The sequence below is a fragment of the Balaenoptera borealis genome, assembly GCF_965194805.1.
Source record: "Balaenoptera borealis genome assembly, chromosome: 20".
Lineage (NCBI taxonomy): Eukaryota > Metazoa > Chordata > Mammalia > Artiodactyla > Balaenopteridae > Balaenoptera > Balaenoptera borealis.
Genome location: NC_138879.1, coordinates 54,436,296 through 54,448,506, shown reverse-complemented (window position 1 = coordinate 54,448,506; position 12,211 = coordinate 54,436,296). Strand labels below are relative to the sequence as shown.

The window sequence follows — 12,211 nt, the reverse complement described above, 5'->3', positions numbered from 1 at the left end:
TGTTCCGAGACCAGCAAGTGAGTTACCTGGGCTGGAGTGAGGTCAGTGGGGGTCAATCTGGACAGACAGACAAGGTTGCTGTGCTGGAGCCTCGCTGGCCGACAGGTGGGCGTGGGGATGACAAAGCTTGGACTTTGTCCTCTGTGCCTTGTTGGAAAGGAGGCCGCAAGGGATTCTCCAGGTGCGCGCTGATCCCGAGTGGGGAGACACGTTAGGGGTGAGGTGGAGAGGAGGTGAGGAAAGTGATGGAGGGGGCACCTCCAGGCCCCAGGAACTGATTGCATGTGGGTGGTGGGACCCGGCAGGAGCTGGTGAAGCCGTGGAGGCTGGTCCCCGGAGCCCCAGGGGGCTGGGTTGGAGGGGAGAGCCTGAGCTGGGCGCTGTGGATGTGGAGACAGCAGTGTGGCCTCCGGGTGGGGCCGATCCAGCGGGCGGAAGAGAGGCCTCTTTAGGAAGGAGACGGAGGCTGCAGGCCGCGTCTGGTCTCTGCTGGAGCCCACCTCACTTTGTTGGAAGGCTGTTTTCTCATCTGAATTTCCCCCCATTTCTCATCTGAATTTCCCCCCATTTCTGCATGTTTTCCCCCCAAACATCCAGCCTCGCTAGTCTGTTTGCTTTATTTAACTCTGATAAGGCACTTACTGTGTGCCCCTGTCATCCTAAGCACCTTACAGGTAATAACCCATTTCATGCTATTACAACCCTATTTAGGTACCATTTTTATCCCCATTGTACAGTTGAGAAAAACAAAACACAGGATTAGGTGGCTTCCAAAGGTCACTCAGCTCATGAGTGGCCAGGCCTAGGATGCTTTCCACTGCCCTCGGCCTCAGAGCAGTCTGGTGGTCTTCATGTAGATTCTCCAAGTCTTGGTGCTCTCAGCACCAGCCCGAGTGTCCCTCCTCCTCCAGGGAGGCCACTGAGGCTGCCCTCTGGTCACCCCTCCTGCAAGACCCCTCTGCTCTCTTGTTCCTGGTCACATCGTCCCTGCTGCTTGCCTTGTTCACCCTCCTTTTTCTCTCCCTTAAGACATGAAGGGACCGTATTACCACCCGACTCCTAGAGCCATAAGATCCTAAAACCCAAACAGTAGATCTTAAGGTTTTGAGACCACCAATCAAAGCTGGAGGGCAAGAGGATTGGGGCCTAAAGGACCAGTCAGCCCAACCCTTTCATTTTAGATGAAGAATCGGAGGACCAGAGAAATAGCGTGACTTGCCCAGTGCTGCACAGCAGATAAGAGTCGGAACTGAGGAAAAACCCCAGTTCTCTCGAATCTTAATTCACAGAAGCCATTGAAAGATTGTGCTAGTTTTTGCTTTAAATATTTGAGACAATTGAATTTTCAGTAATAGAATTTTGGACTAAATAATGTCATATCCATATATTGGACTAACTTTAAAAATAACTTCATGCTAAAAGCTTATAAATGGGCATTTGGCATGAACACAACAGCTGCCTTGGGTGGATGCCATTATTGATCTCATTTTACAGAGGGGAAACCGAGGCACCAAGGGGACAATTAGCTTGGTCAAGGTTAAACTGGTGGTGAGAGGCAGAGCTGGGGTTCAAACCCAGGCATCTGGCTCTAGACTCACTGCTGTTAATAGATCCTAACCCCTGTGCTCTCCAGCCCTTTTAATGGTTTTGGAAAGATACCCACAGAAGTCCATAGGTGAAAAGAATGTACGGTATGATTTTGTTTTGTTCCAAAGATGTACATATGCCTAGAAAACAAATCAACACACAGGTACCCAAATGTTTAGTGATGACCTCCGAGTTGTGGGATTATGGGTGATACTTTTTCTTCTTTGCACTTTTTTCTACATCACCACGTTGTAAATAGTGAGAAAGTATTATTTTTATCACTAGATAATTTTATGGGAAGTCTCTGCTCACAGCAGTGAAATGGGTAAAGTAGCGTTCGGGGGATGATCATATATAGCTGCAGTATTAGCTTTATTTCTGGCTGGGTATTGGAAGAGAGAGAAGTGTCCAATCAGACACAGCCGCTGTAATTCACACAAGACATGGAATTGTAGAACCAGGAAGGAAATGACCCCCAATCACCCAGGTCTCTGTACAGACCCCCGGCCAGGGCTCCTTCCTCTGGGCTTTGGGGTTTCAGATGACAGTGGGCATTTGGGGAGTGATGCCCGGTCGACAGCTGGGGTTCCAGGACGAGGGACCGAAGTGGAGATGCACGAGTTGGCAGCCTCGGAGGAGGAGAGGGGCAATGGGGACTGTTTCACAGGATCCCAGCCAGAAGGCCACCTCCTTCTGGTCCCAGCTGCGTGGAGAAGGGTCCCCAGCGAAGAGAAGCTTTGTTGTCACGGGAAGGCAGGAGAGGAGCTGGATATGGGAGCAGGAGGCGGACGCCTGCTTCCCGGGTTTAGGGAGGGGGGTGGCCCAGTTCTGCTCTGTGACACGCGGAGCTTCTGCCCCAGCAAATTCTCAGTGCGATTGTGTTTTTTTCTTTCTTTGACTAGAGACCACCTGGGAGCGCCCCAGCAGTTCTCCTGGGATTCCAGCCAGCCCTGGCCCTCACAGAAGCTCTCTGCCTCTGACAGGTACCGTCCACGCGCTACTTCGGGGCACCTTGGGGGCCGGCTGGGAACCACACACACCTTCAAGGGGGAGGCCACGGCTCTGGAGCCTGGGTCTGAAACCTGGCTGCGGATCGTATGGGCCAAACCTGGGGAGGGGTCTAGAGGGCTTGGAGGCCCCGTAGCCTGTTGCCCCGTGGGATGGTAACACCCTGCTAGTGCCGGCAGCAGCTCTGGTCCCTCTCACTCCCTCTCAGGTGCTTAGGGAGGTGGGGGCATGGCTGGGTGAGGTGAAGCGTCAGAGCTCTTAGCTGTCTGCCAGTGTAGGGACCCAAACCGGGGGCAGACTTGCTCCACGTGGTTCCCGAAGGCCTCAAGGAATAGAAGTTAAAGAGGCAGATGTTTACAGGGCAGCTTTCAAACAGAATGTCTGGAAAGCAAATGGATTCCTTGCAAGGATATGAGTTCTCCATCAGCATAGGTAATGAAGCAGAGGTGATCAAGGTAGGCATTCCTATAATAAGTGGAGGGTTTATTACTCTTAGGAGACATCTCATTCTGGGATCCCAGGAGGTGGGTTGCAGGACACATCAGTGGGGAGAACACCTTCTGACTTCTTGTGGATTAGACCTTGCATTAAATGTCACCTCCTCCGAGAAGCCTTCCTTGGTGGCTCAATTTAGAGTCCTCTCCCATCACTCTGGATCCCCGCTTCCTGCTGTTTCACTGTCCTCAGAGTACCCCTCCCTGTTGGTCGTCACTCTCCCACCCCAGACTGTAAGTTTCCTGAGGCTGGGGACTCTGTCTCTCCTTTTCTTTTGTGGACTCCTCAGTCTCCAAATGGAGCCTGGCCTCAGCTTTGAGTGAAGTCACAAATGTGGTGTGTAAACCTGGAATTTGAACATCAGTAGCATTGACAGTGTGGGACAGAGGAGGGGAGGCATGGGCTGGGGGAGGGGGGTTGGGCAAAAGCAGTGACCTCCTGTGCTCACGTGGAGGGGAGGGGAGATGAGAGCCCCAAACCCTGCTTGGAACGCAAATAAGTTACCGAACGCATCACAGGAAACCAAAGGAAGAGGTGAAAGTCATAAGAGGACTCTTAAACCCTGGATTGGGAAGGGAGCGGTGTGCAGTGTGAGTGGGTCAGCCCTCACCTTTCCCAGTGGGGTGTCTTTCAGTCTCTTCCACCATTGAGAAGTCAAAGTGGGATCCAAGCACGTTATTTAGGGCTGTGAAGATTGCCAGCCACAGAACTCAGAACCCAGGTGGTGGCAGAATAGACCTGGAGAATCAGCTGAGGTCTGGGAGAGGGGATTGGGGAGGAGCTTCCCACGGAAAGTTCTTCTAGGCTTTTAAAATGTTTTTATTTATATTTGTGTGTGTGTATATGCATGTATACACACACACACACACACACACACACACATATTTTTTTCGTTAAAATTTTAAAAAAGGAACCTCCTGTGGGGCAGGGAAATGGGGCATTTCCTCCTGGTTTCCTAGGGGTGCAGCCAGTGCTACGTTCTCAGACCAAGTCCTCAGAAATGGGGCCATTCGGCCTTCCTAGCTGTCATATGACAATAGGCATTTCCTGGCTCGATGCCTTGTCTTTTGTTGCTGTTCTTGTGATTTTTTTTAACAATAGAAATGTTAGTGTGAATAATGTGAGGTGTGGCCCTCTATCCTGGCTGGCTCCAGGCCACCCAGACGCTAGAAAGAAAACCCAGCTGTCTTTTCCGGCCAGAGGGGTCCGCGGAGCAGGACAGGGCCATGACACAGGCAGGGGGAGGCTGGGTCGTGTGAGATGACAGGTGACAGTGGCCCAGCCTGCCACCCTGCACAGCTTGTTACGCTGGGCTGCTGGGGCTGGTTAGGGAACTTGCCCTCTGGGTCAGTGGCGTCACCTCTCCAAAGCCTGCTGTCACTGTCACTGGCCCCAGCAGCATCCTGTCGGTGGGGCCATCCACCAGAAGGCGGCGTGGGAGGCGCTGGCTCAGGTCACCAGCCCGGAGGCCCCGGCGTGACAAATTCCTGCCTTCACGTCTAGCGCGAGAGCCGCGATAACTCAGCACTGCGCCGGGTGCCGGGGCTCTGAGGGGCTGAGAAAGGTGGGAGATGGTGGAGAGGGTCAGGTCCAGGGATGAGAATTGCCAAGGTGGCCAAGGCATTAGACAGACTTAGGTGGACCCCCAGGGGCCTAGGGCACCTGCGTCCCACGTCCCTGGGATCCCAAGTCTGTCCATTTCTCTGCGAGAAAGGGCTTTGCAGTCAAAGACAGTTGGAAATCCTGTCTACTCTCTTCCCCTTTGGAGAGTACACATCAGTTCAGAGAAGGCCTGAACTGAAGACCCCGTTTAACTTGGTGCTTCTGTCCCTGTGTGTGTCTGTCTGCATCACACGTGGTTGTCAACTCGGGGGTGATTTTGCCTTCAGGGGACATTCGTGGCTGTCACCAGTGTGGGGAAGAGCTACAGGCATCTGGGGGGTAGAGGCCAGGGATGCTGCCAGACGTCCTACAGTGCACGGGACGGCACGGCCCCACAGTAAAGGGCTGTCCAGCCCCGCTCGTCAGCAGTGCCGGGGTTAGAAGCTCTGTTCTAGAAGGACTCAGAACCTCGGCTCAGCACCGCTCTCTGTCGGATGATGGACGCCAACCCATGACAGTGAGAAGCACAGCCGCGAAACACGCAGGACCCCAGCTCATTGATTCTCAGACCCGCGTTTTGTTTCCCAGTTTTAATATCTTGGAAATCAATGCTGTATCCTAGTCTAATTGGAAGCATCTTTTTTTTTTTTTTCTTTCTCAGCAGTACTTAAAATAAGGGTGCCTCTAACAGTCAGTGACATCTTAGGTTTGTGAAATTGCAGCTCCTTAGACAGGGGCCTGGGGCACACCCCTTCTCCTTGCCAGGCCTCACTTTGCCCATTTATAAATGGGAGGAAAACCATGGCTGAGGTCCTGTCTAGCCCTCCGTGGTTATGATTTGTGGTCCTCTCTACCCCGGGGCATGAACACACGTGTCAACTCTCCATCCACACTCTGGGATGGAAGCGAAGAGAACCCACCTGTGAGGGTATAGCAGGATCCGAGGTATTTTGCCATCATCTTTTCTGGTTTTTGAACTGAACCTTCTGTCTAAAGAATAGAAGAATAACTGTGTTGGTATTTCTGTCTACAGGGGGGGGCACTAGGATTTTTCCAGCCATTCTTTCCTTCAGTTTTATAAGCAGCTTTCAGGAGATTGAATTTTATTGTGGGGAGAGAAAGAGACTTGATGAAGACATGAGGTAGCTTCAAAAACTGACTGTCCCCATCCCTGGGCTCCCGGGGCTGTGGGCGCCTTGCCTGGAGACCACTCAGGGCCCTGGATCTCAGCCTCTTTTGTTCTGCTCCTGCTTCTGCAAAGCAACAGTGGTGGAGTTGCAAACCTTTTCATTCAAAAAATATGCCAGACATTGTTCTCAGTACTGGGGATGCAGCCACAGACAAGCCAGTCCTTGTGTGGTCCCTGCTCCCGGGAGCCTACATTCTAGTGGGAGAGTTGGACAAACAAGCAGACATGGAATACATCAGATGTTCGTTGCATTGGCAGCAGGACAGAGTGTGTGACTGGGGCATGAGGGTTGGCCTCAGTGAGGAAGTGACATTTCGGTCAAGCTTTTAAGACAAGGAGAAGACGGTATGTGTGTGGAGTGGTGGTGGAGTGTTCTAGGCCAAGGAAAAGCTAGTGCAAAGGCCCTGGGGCAGGAGTGACCTTGGCATGTTTGAGAACAGAAAGCAGCCCAGTGTGGCTGGGGGGTGGGGGACAAGAGGGAGCGTGGTAGGCGATGAGGGGAGGGGAGTCAGCAGGGACCAGAGGAAGGTGGTGTTGGGATTTCATTCTGAGCGTGATGGTTGGGATGGGGGTGAGAGTGAAATGCAGTGGAAGTGTCTTCCTGGAAAGCTGCCTTCTTGAAGCAGTTGGTTAGCAGTGGTGGGGTTGGGGGTTCCCTGCGAGGAGACGGGAGGGGTAAGGACGATGCGGAAGGAAAACTTGACCACATTTATTGACTACAAGCATCCCATATGGTCGTTCCTGAAGATCATGGAAAAGCAGGTCAGAAAGAACATGGGCGGGAACCACAAATGAACCCAGCCAAGCCAAGCTTAGGCAGGTCCCCTTTGAGGAGGCAGAGGGGTGGAGGGTTCACCCATGGGGCTCAGGGTTACTTTTGAGTTGAGCTTCTGGAGAGAGTTGGAAGGGCCACCCATGAACAGGACCGGTTCGTTCTTCTCAGTGCAGGTTTGTCAGATGCCTGAAGCACAGCCAGCCAGGTTACCAGCTGGAGAGAGAGATCTGGAAACACACCCAATGCCCCCCACAAATGGGATTCCACTCTCTGACTGTTGGGGGTCAGCACTGGGCCCAGAACTTTCCCTACGTGGCTTCCTCTCAGATCACAGTGGGAGCTGTGTTTGTTCAGTAACTTTATTGGAGCCATTTAATGCCAGCTTTCTGGGGGAGGTCTACGTAAGTCAACTTGAAACCCAAACAGAATACCGAAGGCTCTATTCAGCACGTGTTAAAAACCTTCTTTGGGCCAGTTTAACATACACTGTAACAGTGATGATTTATATGGAGAGAAATAGTAACAGGCATATGGAAAGAAAATACGAGTGAAAAATGAGGTTCTGGGATTTTCATGTTACGCGTTACTGGGTAACACCAGATGACACCGTAGACCAGTTCTGTCCCCTAGAACTTTCTGCGCTAACAGAAATGTTCTACATCTACACCATCCGGTATGGTAGCCACTGGCCAGCGGATGTGTCTACTCTGCCTGAGGAATGAATTTTTAATTTTATTTAACTAAGTACTTTTCAAATTTTGGAATAATTTTAGGTTTACAAAAAAATTGTGAAGACAGTACAGAGAGTTCTTATATACCCTTTACTCAGTTTCCGCTAACGTTAACGTTTTACATAACCGCGGTCCAGTTGTCAAAACTAAGAAATCAATGTGGTACAGTATTATTAACTAAACTAGATTTCATTCGATTGCATCAATTTTTCCAGTATTGTCCTCCTTCTGTTCTAGGATCCCATCCTGGGTACCACCCTGCATTTAGATTCTATTTAAATTTCACTTGTTAGAATTTGAATAGCCACCTGTGACTAATGGGGCTGGGCAGTTATGGAGAGTAAGTTCCTTTCTGAGCTTCTGGGCCTGGACGTGCGTTAAGTTTGCATTTGCGTTTCCCTTTGGGATGGAGGAAATCTATCTCTTATTGAGTTCCCCTGGGAGTGGAGATGTCGGGGAAACCTGGGTTCCGAGGCTGGCTTTGCCTGGCCTGGGGCCTGACTCCGCTGAGGGCTCGTGCTTGGAGAAACAACCTGCCTCCAGGGAAGCCAGACCACAGGGGGGTGAGTTCTGATGTTGATCAGGGAGGGCCTGCCTTTGAGTCTGGAGTCTGTGCAGACAGACAGCTGTGCTTCCCCTGAGCAGAGCTCCCCAGGAAAGGGGCTCCAGAGCCCAGGGCCCTCACCCACACACTTTCTTCTCCAGATCAGGAAGCCCCGGCTACTCCCACATAGGAGCAAACGGGGACTCTCACCTACTGCAGCGTTAGCAAGTTACCAGGCCCAGAGTGGCTGCCATGGCCCTCAACTAGGAATCACTGTTGACCCCAGGGAAGGCCATAGGGGGCCGCCTTTTCCTTTAGGAACATGTGCCTGTTGGCTGAGGCCCCAGGGGCCCTTACAAAGGCCTGTTTAACCTTTGACGCCCCGGAGAATAGATGCAGGTTTCCAACCCTTCACACCCACGGACACATGGATTGTGAGTTCTCTTTGGGGGAATACAGTTTACATCTTAGACAACCAGGGGGGGCAACAGGGATTGGGTAGCCAGATAGAAATTTCCAGACCAGAAGGATTTCCAGGCCAGAAGGCTATAAATGTAAAACCACTCCCCTAAGCAGACCCCAGCAGACGCAGCACACACCTGGGAAGGTGAACACGACGAAGAGCATCTTTCCAAGGCCCCACAGGGCGTGGTGGGGCAGTGAGGCAGGGATGGTGCCTGCTGTGCCTTCAGAGGTGCTGAGTACAGATCTGGCTCTGGTGTTTGCCTTGGTAGCCTGACTTCAAAACATGCTTTCCGGCAACCCCGGCTGTGTTTCCCAAAGTGGGTTCCACGGTACCCACTGCTTTTCCCGCCCCCGTCCGGGTCCTTTGTCCATGTAAGTGTGGACTACCACACTGCTGCCTTGATTGAGATTCACAGAGCATGTCAGCATATTTTAAGCCTACCGTAAAGAAACCAAGTTAAATCTGAGCAACAGGGGGCATTTGTCCCAAACTCTTTGCACCGTCAGACCCTGCCCTTTACTGTCACTGCAGAACACTTGTAAGGAACGTCCTGCAGAATTGGTGGTTGCATCACTTGCCTGGGGAGGGACTCCGTTCCGCCAGGCTTAAATGTCGTAGCAGCGAGGGAAGAAGGATTTCCAGAACAAGGGCCCTGGAGCTCCCAGGTTTCTTCGAGTTGAGGAAGGAAGTTACTCGTCTATTCCAGAGAGAAGGGGAGATGAGGCTGGACCCACAGGAGGCAGAAGGAAGGTGCCCAGAGCTGATTTTCTTGTTTGGAAGAAGAAAGTCTTGTCTTTGGAGTTTTTTAGAGAACAGAACCTGGACAGTGGGGCTTGGAGGATGGACTGTCTTACAGGGCGGATTGGAGCTGGGCGATGGGGTCAGAGCTGTAGGGAGGGTGAGGTCTGGGCAGCGAACGACGCTGGCAACTCTCTGTTGGTCTTCTTAGTTTCCGTTTTTTATCCCCTCCGCCTGCCGCCCGCCCCCCCCCACCCTCCGCCCACCCCCAGCAAATGACTTCTTTGTACCAAATATCCGGCCCCTTCTCTCATTGTGTATCTCCCAAGCCCTCTCTTTGTCTGTTTAACTGCCCATAAAGAGGAATGAAATGTGTGCGTGTGTGTTTTTATATTTGTATTTGAAGTTACTGAAGTTACTAGATAGAGCTTTCTGTTCCCTTTTCTTATCTTAAAAACAGCTGAATTTGGGATTTTACGGGTTTTTTTGTATCCCCAACTGAATTATGGTCCTTATGGTTATGAGTGATCCTTGACCATATTTTATTTTTTCCCCTGGGAGGCTGGAGGCCTCTAAAGCACGCACCCCTGGCCTTATTTGTTTTGGGTCTCACCCTCAGTAAGCCGAGGGCCCAGTGGTGGGTGAGTGCCCATCAGGACCGTCGTGGGTAGCTGTAACTGTTCAGATCCCCACGGAGGACTTTTCCGAAGGTGCCGGAACTGTTGAAGTAAAGTGCAGGGAGACAGGGTGTCAGGGGAGAGCTGCTGTATGGGGAGAAATGGTTGAATGGAAAATTAGATTTTCCTTTCCCAGTAATTGTTTTGACATGAGCGGTAATTAGCCAACAGCTGACAGACCAGAACTGAAGTGAGAACAAGAGGATGGATTAGGGGCAAATGCCACTGCGTTAGATGGTTCCCAGCAGCCGTTAGCATGGGGGCTGCCAGGCTGGGAGAGGCTGCAAATAGGAGAAGGGTGTGTTGAGGGTGCACTTTTGAGGTGCTGTGGAAGGAGAAGACGGGGGTCGGAAGGGCAGCCTCTGCCCTCAAGAAGATGGGAACCACCTTGGGTTAGAGGGACCCAGCACCATCAAAGGTAGTGACCGGTTCTAAACTAAGGCCTGTTCAGGTAAGAACTTACATATTCCATTTTCGTAATCAACTGAACTGTGGTTGCATTTTTTTGGTTGTTGATAGATTTTAGGATCAGGGTGATGCTGGCTTTGTATAATAAACTGGGAAACTCACCAGGTGTTTCTGTACTGTGCAGTCTGGGCCTATGTATTTCTTTTAAGAGTTTGAACCAGTTTGCCTGTAAAACCATCTGGGTCTGGTGCCTTTTGGAGGGGAGGTCATTTTTCAAAGGTTTTACTCATTTTGGTGTTTCTGGTATCCTTTGAAACCATTTTGATCATTTGAATCTTATGGAAAGTTTTGTATTTATTAGCGTAGAATTATAAATAATATGCTCTTGCATTAAAAAAAAACTCAAGTCTGTTTGCCGTGCATATGTTTGCTCTCTAATTCCTAATTCTAAGCATTTGTGTTTTCTCTCACTCTCAAATTAGGCTGATTTGCCTTTTTTAATCACTGTTAGTCACCACTCCCCCTCACCACTGACCTGCCCTGAACCAGCCAGGGTTGCAAATGTTATCCTGTCTCCTAACTCATTAATTTCTCTTGCCACATTTATATCCTTTTCTCATGTTTTCCTTTGATTTATTTTATTGGCTTAAAATTTTTTTTTTCTGATTTCTTACGTTGAATGTTTAGTCTGTTTATTTTTATTCTCTTGGCTTTGGTAATGAAATAATTAAGGTTATGGATTTTCCTCCAAATATAATTCAGGCCCTATCCCATTTGTTTTGATAGGTTCTTCCTCATTATTTTCAAAATATTGTATAATTATAGTTTTAAATTCCTCTTTGACCTGAGATTATTTAAGAGGGTGTTTTCTTAAATTTTCAAGTGTTTGGGAGTCAGGGGGGATGAGGACCTTGTATATTTTGTTCTTTCATTATTAGTATCTACTTTTATTGCTTTCTGGTCAAAGAATGTGCCTTGTGTTATTTATGCCTTTTGCAATTTATCAATACTTTATTTGTGGCTTAAATAGGCCCAACATTTTTTTTTTTTATGTTGCATGGATTCTTGGTAAAAGATATTATCTCTGTTTATAAGATATGCTGTTTAATCCATCTAGTTCAATCAGCCTTTTAAATTAAATTACTAAGATATTCCACATCCTGACTTTTGTTCACGAATCAGTCCTAGACTGAAAGCAGTATGTTAAGATTTCCTACTGTTGTCTTTAGGTTCTCCAGCATTTGTGTTTTATCTATTGCAGTGCTATGCTCCTTGATAAGGAAAATTTCTCCAATGTTTTGCCTGCCTTGTGGGTTGTATTTATCAGCAGTCTAGTGCCCTTCCTGGCATGGCCTGTGCTGACCTGAGTAGATTCTCCTTGGCAGCCGTAGCTTCTCTGATGCCCTTGGAATCCTGGCCCTCCCTCCTCACCCCCCTTTTATCTAGAGGATTCCTGGATAGAATCAGCAGTTGAGCAGCCTCTTGAGGGCCCTGGGTGTAGACCAGGAGCGTGGCTGGCCACGTGGGGTTAATTTGTTGTTTCTCCTTGTGTCCCTAAGCCACTGCCCTGGGGGCCAGCTCTGTGGCCAGTGTTTTGTTGTCCTGGTGTGTCTGTGCCCACCCTTCTTCCGGAGTGTCCGGCCAACAGGCGGATCGGGAGAAACCCAGCTACCCACAAGAATCTGCTGAGTGCGCCTCTGTTCACAGGTGGCCCTGGATTTTTCGCTGCAGTTGGGGGAGAATGGGGGGCACTCCCCAGCATGAAAAAGGTTCTCCATGGGGTGGCCTTCATACCCCATTGCTTGCCCCCAGCCCTTGCTCTGTGAATGGGTAGGTGGTAGTAATTTCAGCCTCTCCTTCACCTCCTCCCTCCCTGCAGGGTGGTGTCAGCAAGAACCACCAAGAGCTGGACGTGGGTCTGTGCATCTTTCTCCAGGCCGGCCTGTAGTTGTCTGTGTTGTAGCAAATCCTCCAGGCCTGGGGCATGAGGA

At 50.2% G+C, this 12,211-nt stretch overlaps 1 protein-coding gene across 4 annotated transcripts in view; it reads left to right on the top strand.

Annotated features, from left to right (window-relative positions):
- Positions 1–12,211, top strand: part of GAS7 (growth arrest specific 7) — a 205,118-nt gene that overhangs the window by 141,428 nt on the left and 51,479 nt on the right. For all 4 annotated transcript variants that reach the window (XM_082373303.1, XM_082373301.1, XM_082373302.1 and 1 more), the window contains exon 3: positions 2,490–2,570. In XM_082373303.1, the coding sequence (XP_082229429.1) occupies positions 2,490–2,570 (81 nt within the window). The remainder of the gene's footprint in view (positions 1–2,489; positions 2,571–12,211) is intronic.